We start from the raw sequence: 15,331 nt of genomic DNA, 5'->3' as shown, positions 1-15,331 counted from the left end.
GTTGTGTTCTAAAGAGAAAAAAGTCACAATTTTTTGAGAAGAAACTTTTAGGAAAAGTAAGGAAAAGGAGGAAAAGTAATGTCATTTTCATAGCATAGAGTTGAAAAATGTAAGAAAAAAATATTTTCTTTTACGTCGTAATATTATGACAAATAAACCAAACAAAATAACCACTTAATTTTGGGGAAAATTAGGTTGGTGAAAAAGTCAAAATATGGGAATAAAGTCATAATATTACGAGAAGAAAATTTATGAAGCTTAAGAAGAAAGTTAAAATAATGATTGGAAAATGGAAAATTAAAAAAAAACAGCAACGGCAAACATGGGAAAAAAAAGAGCATAGAGTGTACACTGCAAAAACAGCCATACTTGAAAGAAGCCCAAATGATAGTAAAATGAGACAACTTTTCTTATTTCAAGCAAAAAATTCTGCCAAGGGGGTAAACAGAAGTTGCTTGGCTAGAATTCTTATAACTACAATATTTTTCTTGTGACTTGTAAGAATATAATGAGTCCTTTACTTGTCAGCATGTTAGTTATGCTGGTTACTTTTTTTCAACAAGCAGGAAGCAAATGATATGGATGGATTTTTTTTAATTTAAAAAGAGTGTGATTGTATCTAAGATTCACTTAATATAGGAAAACCTGTTGTCATAAACACTATCAGCATTCTTTTTTGGAACAATTTGCATGTAAATTCACTAGTTTTTTCATTTATAAGCTAGATAAAACGAGAGGAATATTTTCTTGAATCAAGCTGAATAATTTTACACAGATTTTATGACTAGATTTAATTGAATAAATGTTGGTACGCTCTATGAAATTTGCTGTGCAGCCCTCACATTGGTCCGAAATCAGCAAATCTTTACATGTATTTTCTGTGTGTGAGTCCATTCTTAAGTTTAGAAAGTTTAAAAAACAGTTTTATTCTTAATTTAAGACAAATACTCTGAATCTGTTGTTGACGAATAATCAAAATCAGGTTTTTAGTTTGTTATTAGAAAAAATAACTAATTTCTGGCAAAAAATATTTTCATAAGAATTGGCTAGCTATACTTTCTTAATATAAGATTATTTTTCTTGAATAAAAATTGCATTGTTGTTCTGAAATCAGCAAATCTTTAAGTATATTTTCCATGTGTGAGTCCGTTCTTCAATTTAGAAAGATAGGTAAGCAGTTTTTGCTATTCATTTAAGGCAAATAGATACGAGGGGTGTATGAAAAGTTTTAAGCATGGTGTATAAGAAGCGTTGATGCATGGTCAAACATGATTTTTTGAAAGTTCAACCTTTTGTAAGTATTCCTGCCAAATTTTAAGATTCTAACATGCTTCTTATATTTTTACGGGAAGTAATCAAAGAAAAAAGGCCAGGAATGCTCACAAGAGGAATCCTCTTCCACCAAGACAATGCACCAGCCCACACCTCAGTGGCTGCCATGGCAACAATGCACGATTGTGGATTCAAACTTGTTCCCCATCCACGTTATTCGCCACACATGGCCCCCTCCGACTTCCATCTTTTCCCCCAAATGAAAAAAGCCTTGGCTGGTCGCCATTTTGCCAGTGATGATGATGTCATAGCTGCAGTTCAGGGGTTTCTTGAGTCCCAAACAAAAGAGTTCTTCTACTGTACACCGGGATAAAAGCGCTGCAGTGCCGTTGGAGCAAGTGTTCAGCCCTTGAAAAAATCAAAAATCCCTTATGCCTTTTTAGTTTTTCTGATGCTTAAAACTTTTCATACACCCCTCGTATATTCATCTGTTGCTGAAGAATAATTAAAATGAAGTTTTTAGCTTGTTATTAGAAAAAGAACTGATTTCTGGCAAAAAATATCTTCATAAGAAATGGCCAGCTAAAATTTCTTAATATAAGATTATTTTTCTCTGCTTAAAATGGGACTTTTTTACTTTCTTGAAATTTAGTTGCAGTGTCGTTGATACTAACACGAAGCTTTTTCACCCGTACTACAAAGCTGAAATAAACAATAAAAACTCAAAAGCTGAAGCAAAGAAAGCAAATGTTAAAAAACACTGAGAACAGATGCACGAGGAAGACTGAATTTTGTCACTATATTACTATTTATCATTTTTATATATGTTAAACTGTCTCTTGTAAGGTAATGAATGATCAAAATGGTCTTTTTTTGATGTTTAATAATTGAAAACTCTTTTTCTTTCAGTATTCACAAAAGGAGGACAAATATGAAGAAGAAATTAAACTTCTTACAGACAAACTTAAAGAGGTGAGTATCTCTCTTACATACACTTTTATCACACCGAAAATACTGAAAATCAGGGATGCAGCCACTGATCAGTATCGGCCGATTTCCGCTGAAAAGCACGTGATCGGCAGACACTTGACAGAGTGTGGTGAGGGTTGGGTGCAGGGTAGGGCTCCATGGGGGGAAAAAAAAGTCACATTTCCCCCCCCTTAGAATTGCCCTAACTTTTCCCCATTATACGGCGCCCCTGGCCAGTAGCACTCAGAAATAATCTACAGTTAATCCATGTGATCGGAATCAGAATCTGCAGTATAAAACACTGATTGGAGAATCCCTACTGAAAATGGAAATAAATACAGTGGACGCCTGCAAATTTGTGGATTTTGGTCAAAAAAGTATGTTTTTTCCTCCAAAAGTCTACATTTTTTGCTGCAGAAAGCACATCTCATTCATCCTAGTCGGTAATGATTTCTAAATACGTGACAATAAAGCATATAACGTAGAGCATACATGTACTGTTAGAAATTCCACAATTCTTAATGCAACTCAAGTCACGACACCATAAATATTTTCTTAGTAAAAAAAAAACAAAAAAACAACACAAAATGCAAATACATGCAATCACTAAGTGGCTCAAGGTCACAACATAAATATATATTTTTTAAACTTGTAATGTTACGTTGTTATTTTATAACGTCGCACATGTGGAGTTGTTGGATTGTGTATTTGATGAGTTGGACATGTCGCATCCTCTTGCTAACAATGTCCACAATTATGTTTTGACTTTTAAAAGACATTCTAGAACCTCCAGCGCCACTTATTATAAGATTGATGAATGAATTGTTTAAGAATTATGTCTGGATAATGCTGAATATTTTTACGCAATGTATGTGTGACAGTGTAGTATTTCTATTAGTGTTTTGATGTTTGCTCCAGGCGGAGACCCGAGCAGAGTTTGCAGAGCGGTCTGTGGCCAAGCTGGAGAAGACCATTGATGATCTGGAAGGTATTCACTCATTCTTTTCTTTGGCATTTACACTAACACCAGACATCTGGCCTCTCATGCTTTAGACAGGGAAGCCCACATCTACACTCCTGTCACAGCACCATACATGACATACAGTGCACTGTACATACATCATACTACTTCAACAATATATAGTAATCCCGTGTTTATGGCGGTTAATTGATTCCAGACCAGACTGTGACAAGTGGATTTACGCAAAGTAGGATTTCTTATTTATAAATGGAATATTTTTGCAGGCAGAGCATAGAAAACCTGTTCACGACCTTCTATATATGGTTTTTAACATTATTAGAGCCCTCTAGACATGAAATAACACTCCTAGAGTCACCTTTACACTCCTATTATGCAATAGAGTAGACGTAATAATAGTAAAGAAGACACTGAAGACATAAATAAGACTCATACTCGTGCGTTGTTAAAAGCCTATTCTCTAGGGGAGCAGAGTGAGTGGCAGACAGGAAGTGACATCCGGCTGAGTTTTAGCTTGGCGTGGGTTACGGCTGCAACAGTAGCCCGTGTTAGGGATTTACTGTGCCTGTTGTGAGATCATTCAAACCTGCAATAAAATCCTGTTGTTCCGGCTGACGCTTGTACGTCTCACCCACTATGACAGTAACATTACTGACACCTAGTGACCAGTGGGGAAACCGTGATAGAGTGAAGCCGCAAAAGTTGAACTGCAAAGTGGCGAGGGTTTCCTGTACACTCTGTATACAATATACTATATAATCAATATGCACTCTATATACATCATACTACATCAACAGGCTACACTGTACTGTGTATACAGTACATATTATACTGCAACAATACACTGTATGTACAATATATTACTTTATAGAAACAATACACACTGTATATACAATATATTACTCTATATAAACAATATACATATATAAATATATAATATAATATACTATATAATAGAATAAGCAACCCCAAAAAAATGTCAGTGTGACTTGTGATAAGTGATAAATCATCACCCAAGCTGCCTCTGCTTGGCCCCTATGCCAGTGGACTGTAACAGTGAAAGGTTCTGTTCTGTCCTCTTAATTGGATCCTCACTGAATTAGCACTGAACGGCTGCAAAAGACAGGAAAGACAATGTTGGAGTCATTACACGCTACGTAACAGTACGCCATCACCGCAACGGACACCAGTTTGAAGGTCACTCTTGGGTCCATTTCGGGTACAGTCGGGGAACAAAATGATTTTTAAAATGAAACATAAAACACCTGCAAACTGCAGGCAGGTAATTGTCCAATAAAATAATCGAAATGAAATGAAATGCAAATAAAATGGTCAAACAAAAAAATAAAAATCATTCCATATGAAATAGTATATAATAGTTTACAAGGGTTTTACAAAAGCGCATACTTGCTTTTTGATTATACTGTAGGATTTCTCTTCTGAATAGATTTGCTCTAAGTTTCCTGTCTCTGCCATGTTTGTGTGTGCGTGTGTGTGTGCGTGTGTGTGTGTGTGTGTGTGCGTGCCATCTCTTCCCTTGTGTGTGTCCTCCTGTAGATGAAGTGTATGCTCAGAAACTAAAGGGCAAGGCTCTGAGTGAGGAGCTGGACCTGGCTCTCAATGACATGACCACACTGTAGAAGCTTTCTTCTCTGCTTGCCTGCTGCTGTTCTACTGTGGAATTATCAGCCACAAACTTCTCATCAGATCACATCCTGCCTACCTTCAGTGCACTGCTGGCTCAGGCCCAACAGTGTGGCGTTCTGTCCAACGTAGATTTGCTTTCATTGCAGTGTGTTTTGCTGAGCTAGCAATTCTTTCCTTCATTTCCACAGTTGAAATGTTTACTTGCCACACTGCATTGTAATAAATCTATTTCAACACTCTCCATTTCTCTGTTTTCCTCCAGTCTTTTCTTTGTTTTCTTCAGTTCTTCTAAGCTTCTTGTCTGCGTCTGACCAAACTGCTACTGAACTTCCTTTACCTCTTGAGCCCTGTAAAAGCCCCCAGCAAATAAATAAGATTTTCTTCAACTAAGGATTTTCATAGTCAAATCTAATTGGTTAGATTTTGTCCACAGTCTAATATAATCGTCAAATGTTTTTGCTAATAGGCATCCCCACAAATAAAACCTTTATTTTGATTATTCTTCAACAACAGATTAAGAATATGTGTCTTAAGAATAAGTGGTTTTTAAACTTCCTGAATTTAAGAATGGACTCACACACAGAAAATCCATGTAAAGATTTGCTGATTTCGGAACAATATGAAGGCTGCATAGCAAATTTCATACAGCGTACCAAGATTTATTATAAAATCTATGTATACAGTATGTGTCAAATTATTAAACTTGATTCAAGAAAATATTCCTCTCTTTTTATCTAGTTTATAAATGTAAAAACTAGTGAATTCACATGCAAATCATGCCAAAAAAGAATTCTGATAGTGTTTATGACAATAGGCTTTCCTATATTAAGTGAATTGTCAGGAGACGGCTAAGGCCCTGCTTGGATCCCAAAAAGCGTGAGCCAGGAGGTTGTGCAACCGCATTTATTACACTCAAAAAGGAAAAAAGGTCTGCAACACACAAGGTACAACACAAAAAGGCCCGGATAGTGTCACGGGAAAAAAGGTACACACCAACTAAAGGAGCTGCAAAAAAAAGGGAGCAGAGGTGAATAGCAAAAGGCTAACTGAAAATCACGGCAATACAACTAGCAGGAAAAGTACTAAATACTAAGAGCACTGGCTGCTGCAGGGTTACGCACAATCATTCACAAGATCCACACAAACTGTCAGTTGTTCGACATAAAAAAAAGCCGTCGTCTTTGGAGCTTGTTGCAGACAGTGACACCGTTTATTTCCTGGTGTGAGACAATGTGCACTGGTCAATACTGTAATGCCGCTTGTTGTGGGGAAGGAGAGACTCACGTCACCGATGCACTTTAATCGCTTTATTAACAGCGGTTTATTAACCTACAGTAGTAGTTCTTTGCAACGTTTATCCGCAGTCCCACAGTGCCCTCTACTGGTCAACATTCAAAATGGCCGCCAACCTGTCTATAACGGCCACTTTTGCCGTCTCCCTTTAGTGGCCGCTATAGACAGGTTTGACTACTGATTGCCACCTTGCCATGCTTTTCCATGATGTACTTCTTCTGGGTTTTTGACTTGTTTGTGCATCTGTGTCATGTTAGTGTTTTAACTTGCAGATAGTTAGGACAGCTGACGGTTGAAGCCGCACGGTTATACACTTTCAGTCCCAAACTTTCTATCAAAACACCTTTGAAATCTTCCATAATACCGAAGAATCTGACAGGGCGAATGGTGTTTTTTTGGAGGAAACTGGAAGATAGTCACTCAAGGAAACAATACAAAGAGCTAGCTGGGCTAGCACAGAGAAGAACAGGAGCCGATGCCGGCATGAAGCTGGCAACAATCTGGCAGCGAGTGAGAGCAGGACTGCAGCTTAAGATGGGGCCGCTCCAGATTGTTTGCAGGTGTGTCAATTAGTCCTTCGACTAGGTTTAGGGCGTGTGCTGCAACACAGAACCAACAGAGGGCAGCAGAGCAGCACACAGAGCATGACATGAATCTTAGATACAATCACACTCTTTTAAATAAAAAAGTTCCATCCATATCATTTGCTTTCTGCTTGTTAGCATAACTAACATGCCGACAGGTGAAGACATTAGCTGCGTGGGGGCCGAGTGGTTAGTGTGTTAGCCCCACAATCTGGGTTCAAATCCCTGTTGGAACACATCTGTGTGGAGCTCACACTTTGTGTACCGGCTTCCTTGCATATGCATGATAGCTTAATTGGAGACTCTAGATCAGGGGTCTCAAACACAATTTACCTGGGGGCCGCTGGAGGTAGAGTGACCCTTACCCGTGACCCTAATGAAGACAAACGGTATAGAAAATGGGTGGAATTTTTTTACCACATTTTTTAAGTGACTCACTCACTCTTAGTTCATTGTAGGCTTATGTATGCATCCTACGTGGACTTTTTCTTACCCCATTGGCAGAATGTTTTGCTTGAAATAAGAAAAGTGGTCTGATTTTAATATCATTTAGGCTTCTTTCAAGTATGGCTGTTTTTGCAGTGTACAAGCATATTCAGGAGTCTAATTGCATGTTGAGTACGATAAATTTGTACATGTTGGCAGGTCAGCACTAACATTGAAAGTACTCCTGTCTCTCACACCCCCCTGACAGTTCACTATGTCCCCCTAAGGGGGGCCCGCCCCACTACTTGAGAAGCACTGTCTTAAAGGGACAGGACTTATTTATGTGTTTCATTGACACATAACCGCACTTGGATCAAATACTTATTTCCCTCAATCCAACCAATGAATTTATAACCTTTATTTCAGGTTATTTTTCTCTCTCTGTTTCAATCTACCATTAAAATGATGTACTGTTGATGACCTTGTAAGGGTGTAAATGTGCAGTTTGCAGGGGATCAAATAAATATTTCCCATGATAACAGTCATGTGAAAATATGACACCCGTGTAAATAATTACTTCATCAAAAAGAAACATGAATAGTTGATCTTTCACGTCATTTCTATTAGGGGTGTCACAAGATCTCATGTCGAGGTTAAAACATGACAAGATTACTCGAAAAGCTGCCTCATGAAAACAGGGCAGCCGGAAGCCAATCAGACTTTGAACTATGGCATATCTACTATTAATGATAACACAGTACAGTAGACGCCCCTACAACGTAAATAATCCGTTCCGAGAACCTTTACCTTACAGGGTTTTTATGTTATACAAAGCGTAAAATGTAAATAGCCTAAACCGTTCCAAGATCTTCCCAAACTCACCCCTTTGGCCCTTCAAAATATTCAAAGTCCACCAAATATGGTGGGAAAATATAAGAAAACGTTAGCATAAACATAGTAGAGTAGCATTCCAATATAAAATAAGTTAATAAATAAGATTACTGTAAATGAATAAAAACTGAAAAACAAAAACAATCCTACCGTTCACGAGATGTCTTGATCAGGAGCACGCAAGTGGAGGCAGGAGGAGGAGGAGGACTCGCCTTAAAGAGTCTAAGAGTCAGCTGGTCTCACAGTCAAACGCACACGCACTACACGATAATGCTGTGTGCAAAATTTTAATTTGCAACTTAACTTAATTGTTGTTAGTTTAGTTAGTTTAAGGGCGACTACGAAGAGGAAGGAGGTTGAAGGGAGAAGCCTGTCTCGCACACAAACTCATGTACGTGCTGTATAAGTCAGTCATGAGATGAGAGCGTAGGCTGTGCCCCGATAATCAGCCAATGAGATGAGAGCGTAGGCGGTGCCCCGAAAATCAGCCAATGAGAGCGTGAAGCGTCAGAAGGCATCACCAAGTGTTAGTCTGAACTTGAGGCATTAATAAAGTTGATTGAAAAAAAAAAAACTTGCACCGACTTGACGCTTTACGTTATATGGAATTTCTTACGTAATACGATGCAAAAACTTTACATAAATTCTTTACGTTCAGTGGAATTTACGTAAAAGGAGGTTTACGTTATGCGAGGTACTACTGTATAATACGGCAGTGGCATTACAAGTGAATGACGGGAAGTGTTTCTTATTCCGTAATTTAATACAAGTGGTCAAGAAAGGTGAAGTATTTGCCACGCAGGCGAGCGGGAGTGGAGCTCCACCTCCGTACCGCCGTACAATGCAGGTCTGAAATCTGCATAAACCCCTCCACAATGCAACCCAGCCCTATAACCAGCGACAGAGCCAATAAGGCAGAGCTGGGACACACAGCTCTATCGCCCACCCGTCAGCATCTCACTTTCCCAGTGAAACACACATGGGTCCTTTCATGCAGGTTATTGTATATTGAGAAAAGTTCCAAATAATTAGCAATTATTAAAGTTGTTTCAAAAAGGACAGTATATGTTTTTATGTAAAATATACTCCATGGTACCTGGTTGTTTTATTTGTGGACTCATGTGTGACTTTTTTTTCCCACCTGCAGAGAAGCTGGCCCAAGCCAAAGAAGAAAACCTAGACCTGTATCAGGTGTTGGACCAAACCCTTGTGGAGCTCAACAATCTCTAGACTTAGGAGAAGATGATAAAGACAAAGCTTCCAAAAGCAATCACATCATGCATGTGGGCTTTGTCACCATGGAGAACTTTTTTTTTTAAGTTATGGAGTCTTGTGTGACGTCATCTTATCACCATAGAAACACTTGACATTTCATGACTTGCGTGTGTGTTTGACTCACTTCTACCCCACCAGCACTGACATCGGACGAAAACATCCTTCTAAATACACGTAGTCCTTTATAAAGAATCTCCATGTCACATAATAACATAACAGGCAAGCCCTGGTATAAGACAAGCTTCCCTTTCAACGTAATAGCATTTAAAAGTGTTTACACTACAGAACTTTATCAACAATGCATTTTCACATACACTGCCTGTCTTATGGCTATGATGCACTGGAATAAAAGTGGGAAACACCATTGCCTTTGGGGATTTTGTCTTGCAAGATGAGAAAGAATGCTTGCATAGAATTCTCGGAACATTTATTTATTTGACTTTTCAGCCACATTAGAGGGTTTTCCAGCATGAAGCGCCTTTTTAGGGCGTGTTTTTTGCTACAATTATGTAGTTATTATCCTGTCAGCCCTTCGCTGTCAGCGCTTTCTGTTTATTCTACCCGTTGTGGATTTTCCTGATTTCTGTTGTACTTTTTCCCTTGTGGACACCCTTTGTTACGTTAAATATTTTTGTTAATCATTTTTGCCTTTTTTCCTCTGCGTTGGGATCCAGACCTTTCACTTTGGCTCGCGCCAAATCTGACATCCAGGCCCTGAAGCAGCGAAACAGCCCTGACCATCACACTACCACCACCGTATTTTACTGTTGGTATGTTTTTTTTCCTGAAATGCGGTGTTACTTTTACGCCAGATGTAATGGGACACACACTTTCCAAAAAGTTCAACTTTTGTGTTGTCAGACCACAGAGTATTTTCCCAAAGATCTTGGGGATCATCAAGATTTTTTCTGGCAAAATTGGGACTTAAAGCCTTAATGTTCTTTTTCTTCAGCAGTGGTTTTGGTCTTGGAACTCTGCCATGCAGGCTGTTTTTGCCCAGTGTCTTTCTTATGGTGGAGTCATGAACACTTGTTGTGGGGTCTTTTGTGACCTCTTGGATGAGTCTTTGCTGCGCTCTTGGGGTAATTTTGGTTTGACGGCCACTCCCGTTTCTGTCCCAGCAGGGGGCAACAGTTCTGTTTTCCTCCAACCGGCAGGGACATATTGTCTATGAAGAAGGTTGCGGGTTGAGAGAGGAAAATGACAAAACACATGCAGAGATCGAGCGGAGACATAAAAATAGAGGCAGCTAACACTGTCACAGAGCATGACGGGCGGGTGATCTGCTTTTAGCAGGGACGTGATCACGAAAGATAGGTGGCATGGGTGATGTAGGTGACGTAGACACAAATGCAGTTGACAATGGCAGCCGAAGCAACAAGCTAGTGGTTAGCGTTGCTGAGCCATGTGGCGCAACACCGGAGCCTTACACCGGAAGCAGTTCAGAGTCGGGTGACTCAGAACCCGACCCTGATTCTTCTGACGAGTGGCTGGCGTCTGGATGGGTCAGCAGCAGGGATTCATCCCCACATCCAGCAGACACCACCATCACTCTGCTTGAATTTGCTTCTCTGCAGAAAAAGCTTGTTTTCTCTGTTTTTTTTTCATCAAAATCAGGTGTTTTTGCTGATGAAAGAAGAGAGCCTAACGTTTCTTTAGATAGTTTCAATCTTTATGTAGTCCTAAAACTCAATATTCTGTGGGTCTTGAAAATTAAGCAAAAATGCCCAAAAACTCTGGCAGTATGGAGCTCTCTGCTCTGAACATGGATGGCACTCAATGGGCTAATGTCCGTTTTGGTTAGAGTCGGACCTTCTGGAACGAATTGATGACGCTAACCAAGGTTCCACTGTACATTGGTTTGGTTTAATTTTAACATGCATGCAAGTTACAATAGAATACATCACATGACTGGTGTACTAAAATGTACTAAATCAGCAAATTTTAATATTTGTGATTTTAAACATAAAGGGTTTGTATGTTCTCTACACTTGGCATTATGAATTATCCTCACCGATCTTTTTTGCAGTACATTTAGTGAATGAAGATTGTTTTTAGAATTATTTCCCCATATCTCCACACAATAAGTTAGATATGCTAATACCAGACAACAGTAAAGAGTGTGGACTGATTTTTGATCAAGAACAAATTTAGCTTTATTCAATATTGAGGTATTTCTCGCCACCTTTTGTGGTATATTTTTGATATGAGATTTCCAGCTCATTTTTTCATCTACAATATTATGATCCCCAGAAACGTATTTTCATTCACCCTTTCAATATCCACTCCGTCTATTTGTATTTGGTCGTACGTATCCTTTCTGCTATTTCCAAATAGCATTATTTTCGTTTTACTTAAATTCAAGGATAATCTGTTTCTATCAAACCATGACTTTAATATGACCATTTCATCCTTGACCTTTTTAATGAGTTCTTGTGTGCTTTCCCCAGAACAAAAGGCAGTGGTATCATCTGCAAATAATACCGACTTTAAGTCTTTCTTCACTTTACAAATGTCATTGATATACAAATTGAACAGTTTTGGTTCCAATATTGATCCCTGGGGTACTCCACACGTAATATTTAAACTTGCATTTGTGTATTCTCCTATCTTTACAAATTGCTGCCTGTTTGCTAGGTAGCTTTTAACCCAATTCAAAACTAATCCTCTGATTCCGTACCGTTCTAATTTTGTTGTTAAAATGTTGTGATTAATAGTATGGAAGGCTTTTGTAAAATCCATGAATACTGCAACTGCACAATCTGTGGTCAATAGCGTTAGTAATTTCCTCCGTGATTTCAGTCAGTGCCATGGAGGTTGAAATGTTAGCTCTTATCCGTATTGACTATCTGCTAGTAATTCATTCTTATTAATACATTTGTCCAACTTGTTATTTAATAATAACTTCTCAATCATTTCAGAAAATTGGGGTTAATAAGGAAACTGATGTTTGTCTCCATTTTTGAAAATTGGAATTGGAGCTATTTTCGTTTTGTTCGGAAATTTTCCAGTCTGAAATGATAAGTTAGTGATATATGTCAAACGGTTCTACAATCTCATTGATAACCCTTTAAATTGTTCCCATTTTGATTCCTTAACAATCCGTTGATGTTTGTGCTTTACAATTATTATTCCATGAGAAACATGGAATTAGGATTCCTATCTATGGTTTCATTCCTTTCCTCCATTGTCCAGAATTTTGGAATTTCTTCTTCCAGTTTTGGTCCAATATCTCACAAAGTAGTTGTTAAACATTTCAACAACCTCATTCATATCATCCTTATATCATCTTTATTAGTGTTTCCATTGACCTACACTGGATCGCTTTTAGCATCTTTCACGTACCAAAATGTATCAAAGTGTATAACAATCTCTCAGCAGATACGTGAAGAGACTGCAGATGATGAGTGGAAGTGTGCTAATGTACCTGAACGCACCATCAGCAATAAAGTCCATCCTAGCATAGCACAGAAATGCGTTAGTTCAGGAATTTGCGGAAAGTTGATTTGAGGAGACCCAAAAGGAATAATCGTGACAAGCCAGTCCATGATGAAGTGCTCATCTACACAACAAACGGGAGGAGCAAGACACCCCCAGCCCGACCACCAGCCGACCCTATCCTGACTTAGAACACCACACCCCTCTTCCATACGTGCATGTTAGTGTAGATATGGGCATCTCTAAGTGAAGCGTGCATGTTCTCCTGTGCGTGCATGGGTTTTCTCCATATAGTCCGGTTTCTCCCACGTTCCAAAATTATGCATGTTAGGTTAATTGGCAACTCTAAATTGTCGATAGCTATGAATGTGAGTGTGAATGGTTGTTTATACGGGCCCTGCGATTGACTGGCAACCAGTCCACGGTGTACCCCGCCTCTCGCCCGAAGTCAGCTGGGATCCAGCATACCCCTACGACGCTAGAGAGTAGTGAGGACGAGCATAGAAAATGAATGGATGGATGGATAACATCAACACAGTTGCTATTTTATCCATTACAAAACGATATGCAAGACATAGATTTGGATTATTATTATTGTTATTTCTTACCAGTTTATTCCCCATCAACAACATTTTAATGGTTTTCTTTATTAATTTTGCAAAAAAAAGTTTTTCAAAAAACTTTCTTAGTGAAACTCTTGAAACTCTTTTATTTACTACAGTACACTAAAATAATGACCACCAGGGGGCGGCACTACCACTTGCCGACGTCACGGCGAAATGTCACATGACTGGCAGGAGACGAAAACAGGAAGCGTTTTTCTCTTTGTTGCGAAAGTAGATGTTGCACTGTTGAATGGTGCAGAATGTGACAGTTATGTGTTCTCAACATTAATTGTACTCGACTCTTATTTAGTTCACGTTTGGCTGGCGTGTTATGACTTAGAAACCTCACCGTTTGCTTGGAGAACATCTTTTACATCCTGATAGGTACGCTCACACTTGTTCTATTTTTACGTCCTCAATCAAAAACTAAATTATATACAACCGTCTCTTTTCGGTTGATTTGTGTGTGCTGTTGATTAATACAGTGGTCATGGCAAAGGGGCATTTTTTTTAAATTTCAAGCATGCTTTGACGTTTTAACGTACACGTTGGTGTTTAAGTTAATTGCTTATATCCAAATTAATTTATCAAGAAGGTGACATAAATTAATGGTGGTGAAAGAGTGGATATAATTGTACCTGTTCACGCCTTTATAGTACAGTAATTTGTGTTGCACAGCGTACACAGAGTAACAGCAGAAGCAGGGGTGTACCACCAAATTTGACCCCAACCCGCCTATTAAAGGATGAAATGTACAATTTATTTGGTTATAATATTCATGTGAAAAAATGTACTTACAGTGGTCTCCTGAAGTATTGGAACAGTGAGACCAATTACTTTGTTTTTGTTGTAGACGGAAAACCTTCGGGTTCAAAATCAAAATGAATATGAGAGCAGAGAGCAACGTTTCAGCTTTTATTTCCAGGTATTTACATCTGAATCGGAGGCACACCTTTTGTTTGAACCCACCTGATTTTTCATGTGAGCACAGGTACTGAAGCATGTGACTGACGGGTAGGCTTTGTTGCACAGGTGTGTCCTATTAAATTACTTATTCAATCATTCAGTAGCACTGAATGTCTACGGTCCGTTTCAGATTGGGGAGGACAGGTATCGTCTGTGTGGATTGCATTTAGAGGTGAAAGCAACATGAAAGTTGGAGAGCTGTCTATGGGTGAAAAACAAGCCATTGTGAATCTGAGAGAAGATGGAAAATCAATCAGAACCATTGCACAAACATTGGTCATATCTGCTACAACCACTGTTGTACAAAGTCACATACATGGAACCGGCAGACCAAGGAAAACATTAGCAGGTAATGACAGAAACATTGTGAGAGATGTAAAGAACGAGCCTAAAACAACTGTTGGTGACATCTGCAACAACCTGCAGAGAGCAGGAGTTAAGGTATCACTATCGACTCTTCGTAGAACAAAAGCACAATGGCTACACCAGAAGATGCACACCACTCATTAGCAAGAAGAATAGGGAAGCCCGGCTGGAATTTGCCTAAAAAGTGCACAGAGAGCCTCAAAAATTAATCAGTCCATAAAACCTTTGTCTCAGAATGCCCTCTGGTATGTTGTTTTCACCTCTAAATGCAGTCTATACAGGCAAAACATATCCTCCTCGATCTGAATCTGAGAATAGACATTCAGTGGTATTTATTGATTGGATAAGTAAACACACCTGGGCAAAAAAACATACCTGTCAGTCACATGGTCCAATACTTTCGCTCACATGAAAAATGGGATAGCTTCAAACAAAAGGTGCTATCTTTCTAAGTTTTGCATCCGATCCAGATGTATTTCCATTTGTTTTTAATAAACTTGAATAGATGTAGTACTAGCTATTTACGTTCCGCTGTTTGAGACTAGTCCCGAGTGCTGCCTGCAGCCTTTAGTTTCGACCACCAAGTGGGAATATTGCTGTGTTTTTTTGTTAATCTCCAA

The 15,331-nt window shown here is 38.9% G+C and overlaps 2 protein-coding genes across 5 annotated transcripts in view; both read left to right on the top strand.

Moving 5' to 3' along the window:
- Positions 1-9,306, top strand: part of tpm2 (tropomyosin 2 (beta)) — a 37,406-nt gene extending 28,100 nt beyond the window's left edge. Inside the window, exons 7-9 of one of the 4 annotated variants that reach the window (XM_054757488.1) lie at positions 2,182-2,244; positions 3,160-3,229; positions 9,209-9,306. In XM_054757488.1, the coding sequence (XP_054613463.1) occupies positions 2,182-2,244; positions 3,160-3,229; positions 9,209-9,291 (216 nt within the window). In that variant the 3' untranslated portion in view covers positions 9,292-9,306. Of the gene's footprint in view, positions 1-2,181; positions 2,245-3,159; positions 3,230-4,777; positions 5,130-9,208 lie in introns of those variants that run through there. The other 3 variants (XM_054757491.1, XM_054757490.1, XM_054757487.1) reach the window with 3 other exon arrangements.
- Positions 9,307-13,572: 4,266 nt separating this feature from the next.
- Positions 13,573-15,331, top strand: part of wdr91 (WD repeat domain 91) — a 35,292-nt gene continuing 33,533 nt past the window's right edge. The window contains exon 1 of the mRNA XM_054757146.1: positions 13,573-13,763. The gene's annotated coding sequence lies outside the window, so the exon portion shown is untranslated. The remainder of the gene's footprint in view (positions 13,764-15,331) is intronic.

The sequence above is a fragment of the Dunckerocampus dactyliophorus genome, chromosome 17 (assembly GCF_027744805.1).
Source record: "Dunckerocampus dactyliophorus isolate RoL2022-P2 chromosome 17, RoL_Ddac_1.1, whole genome shotgun sequence".
NCBI lineage: Eukaryota > Metazoa > Chordata > Actinopteri > Syngnathiformes > Syngnathidae > Dunckerocampus > Dunckerocampus dactyliophorus.
Note: the sequence above shows the minus strand (reverse complement) of the source record. Positions and strands in the feature narration are given on the sequence as shown.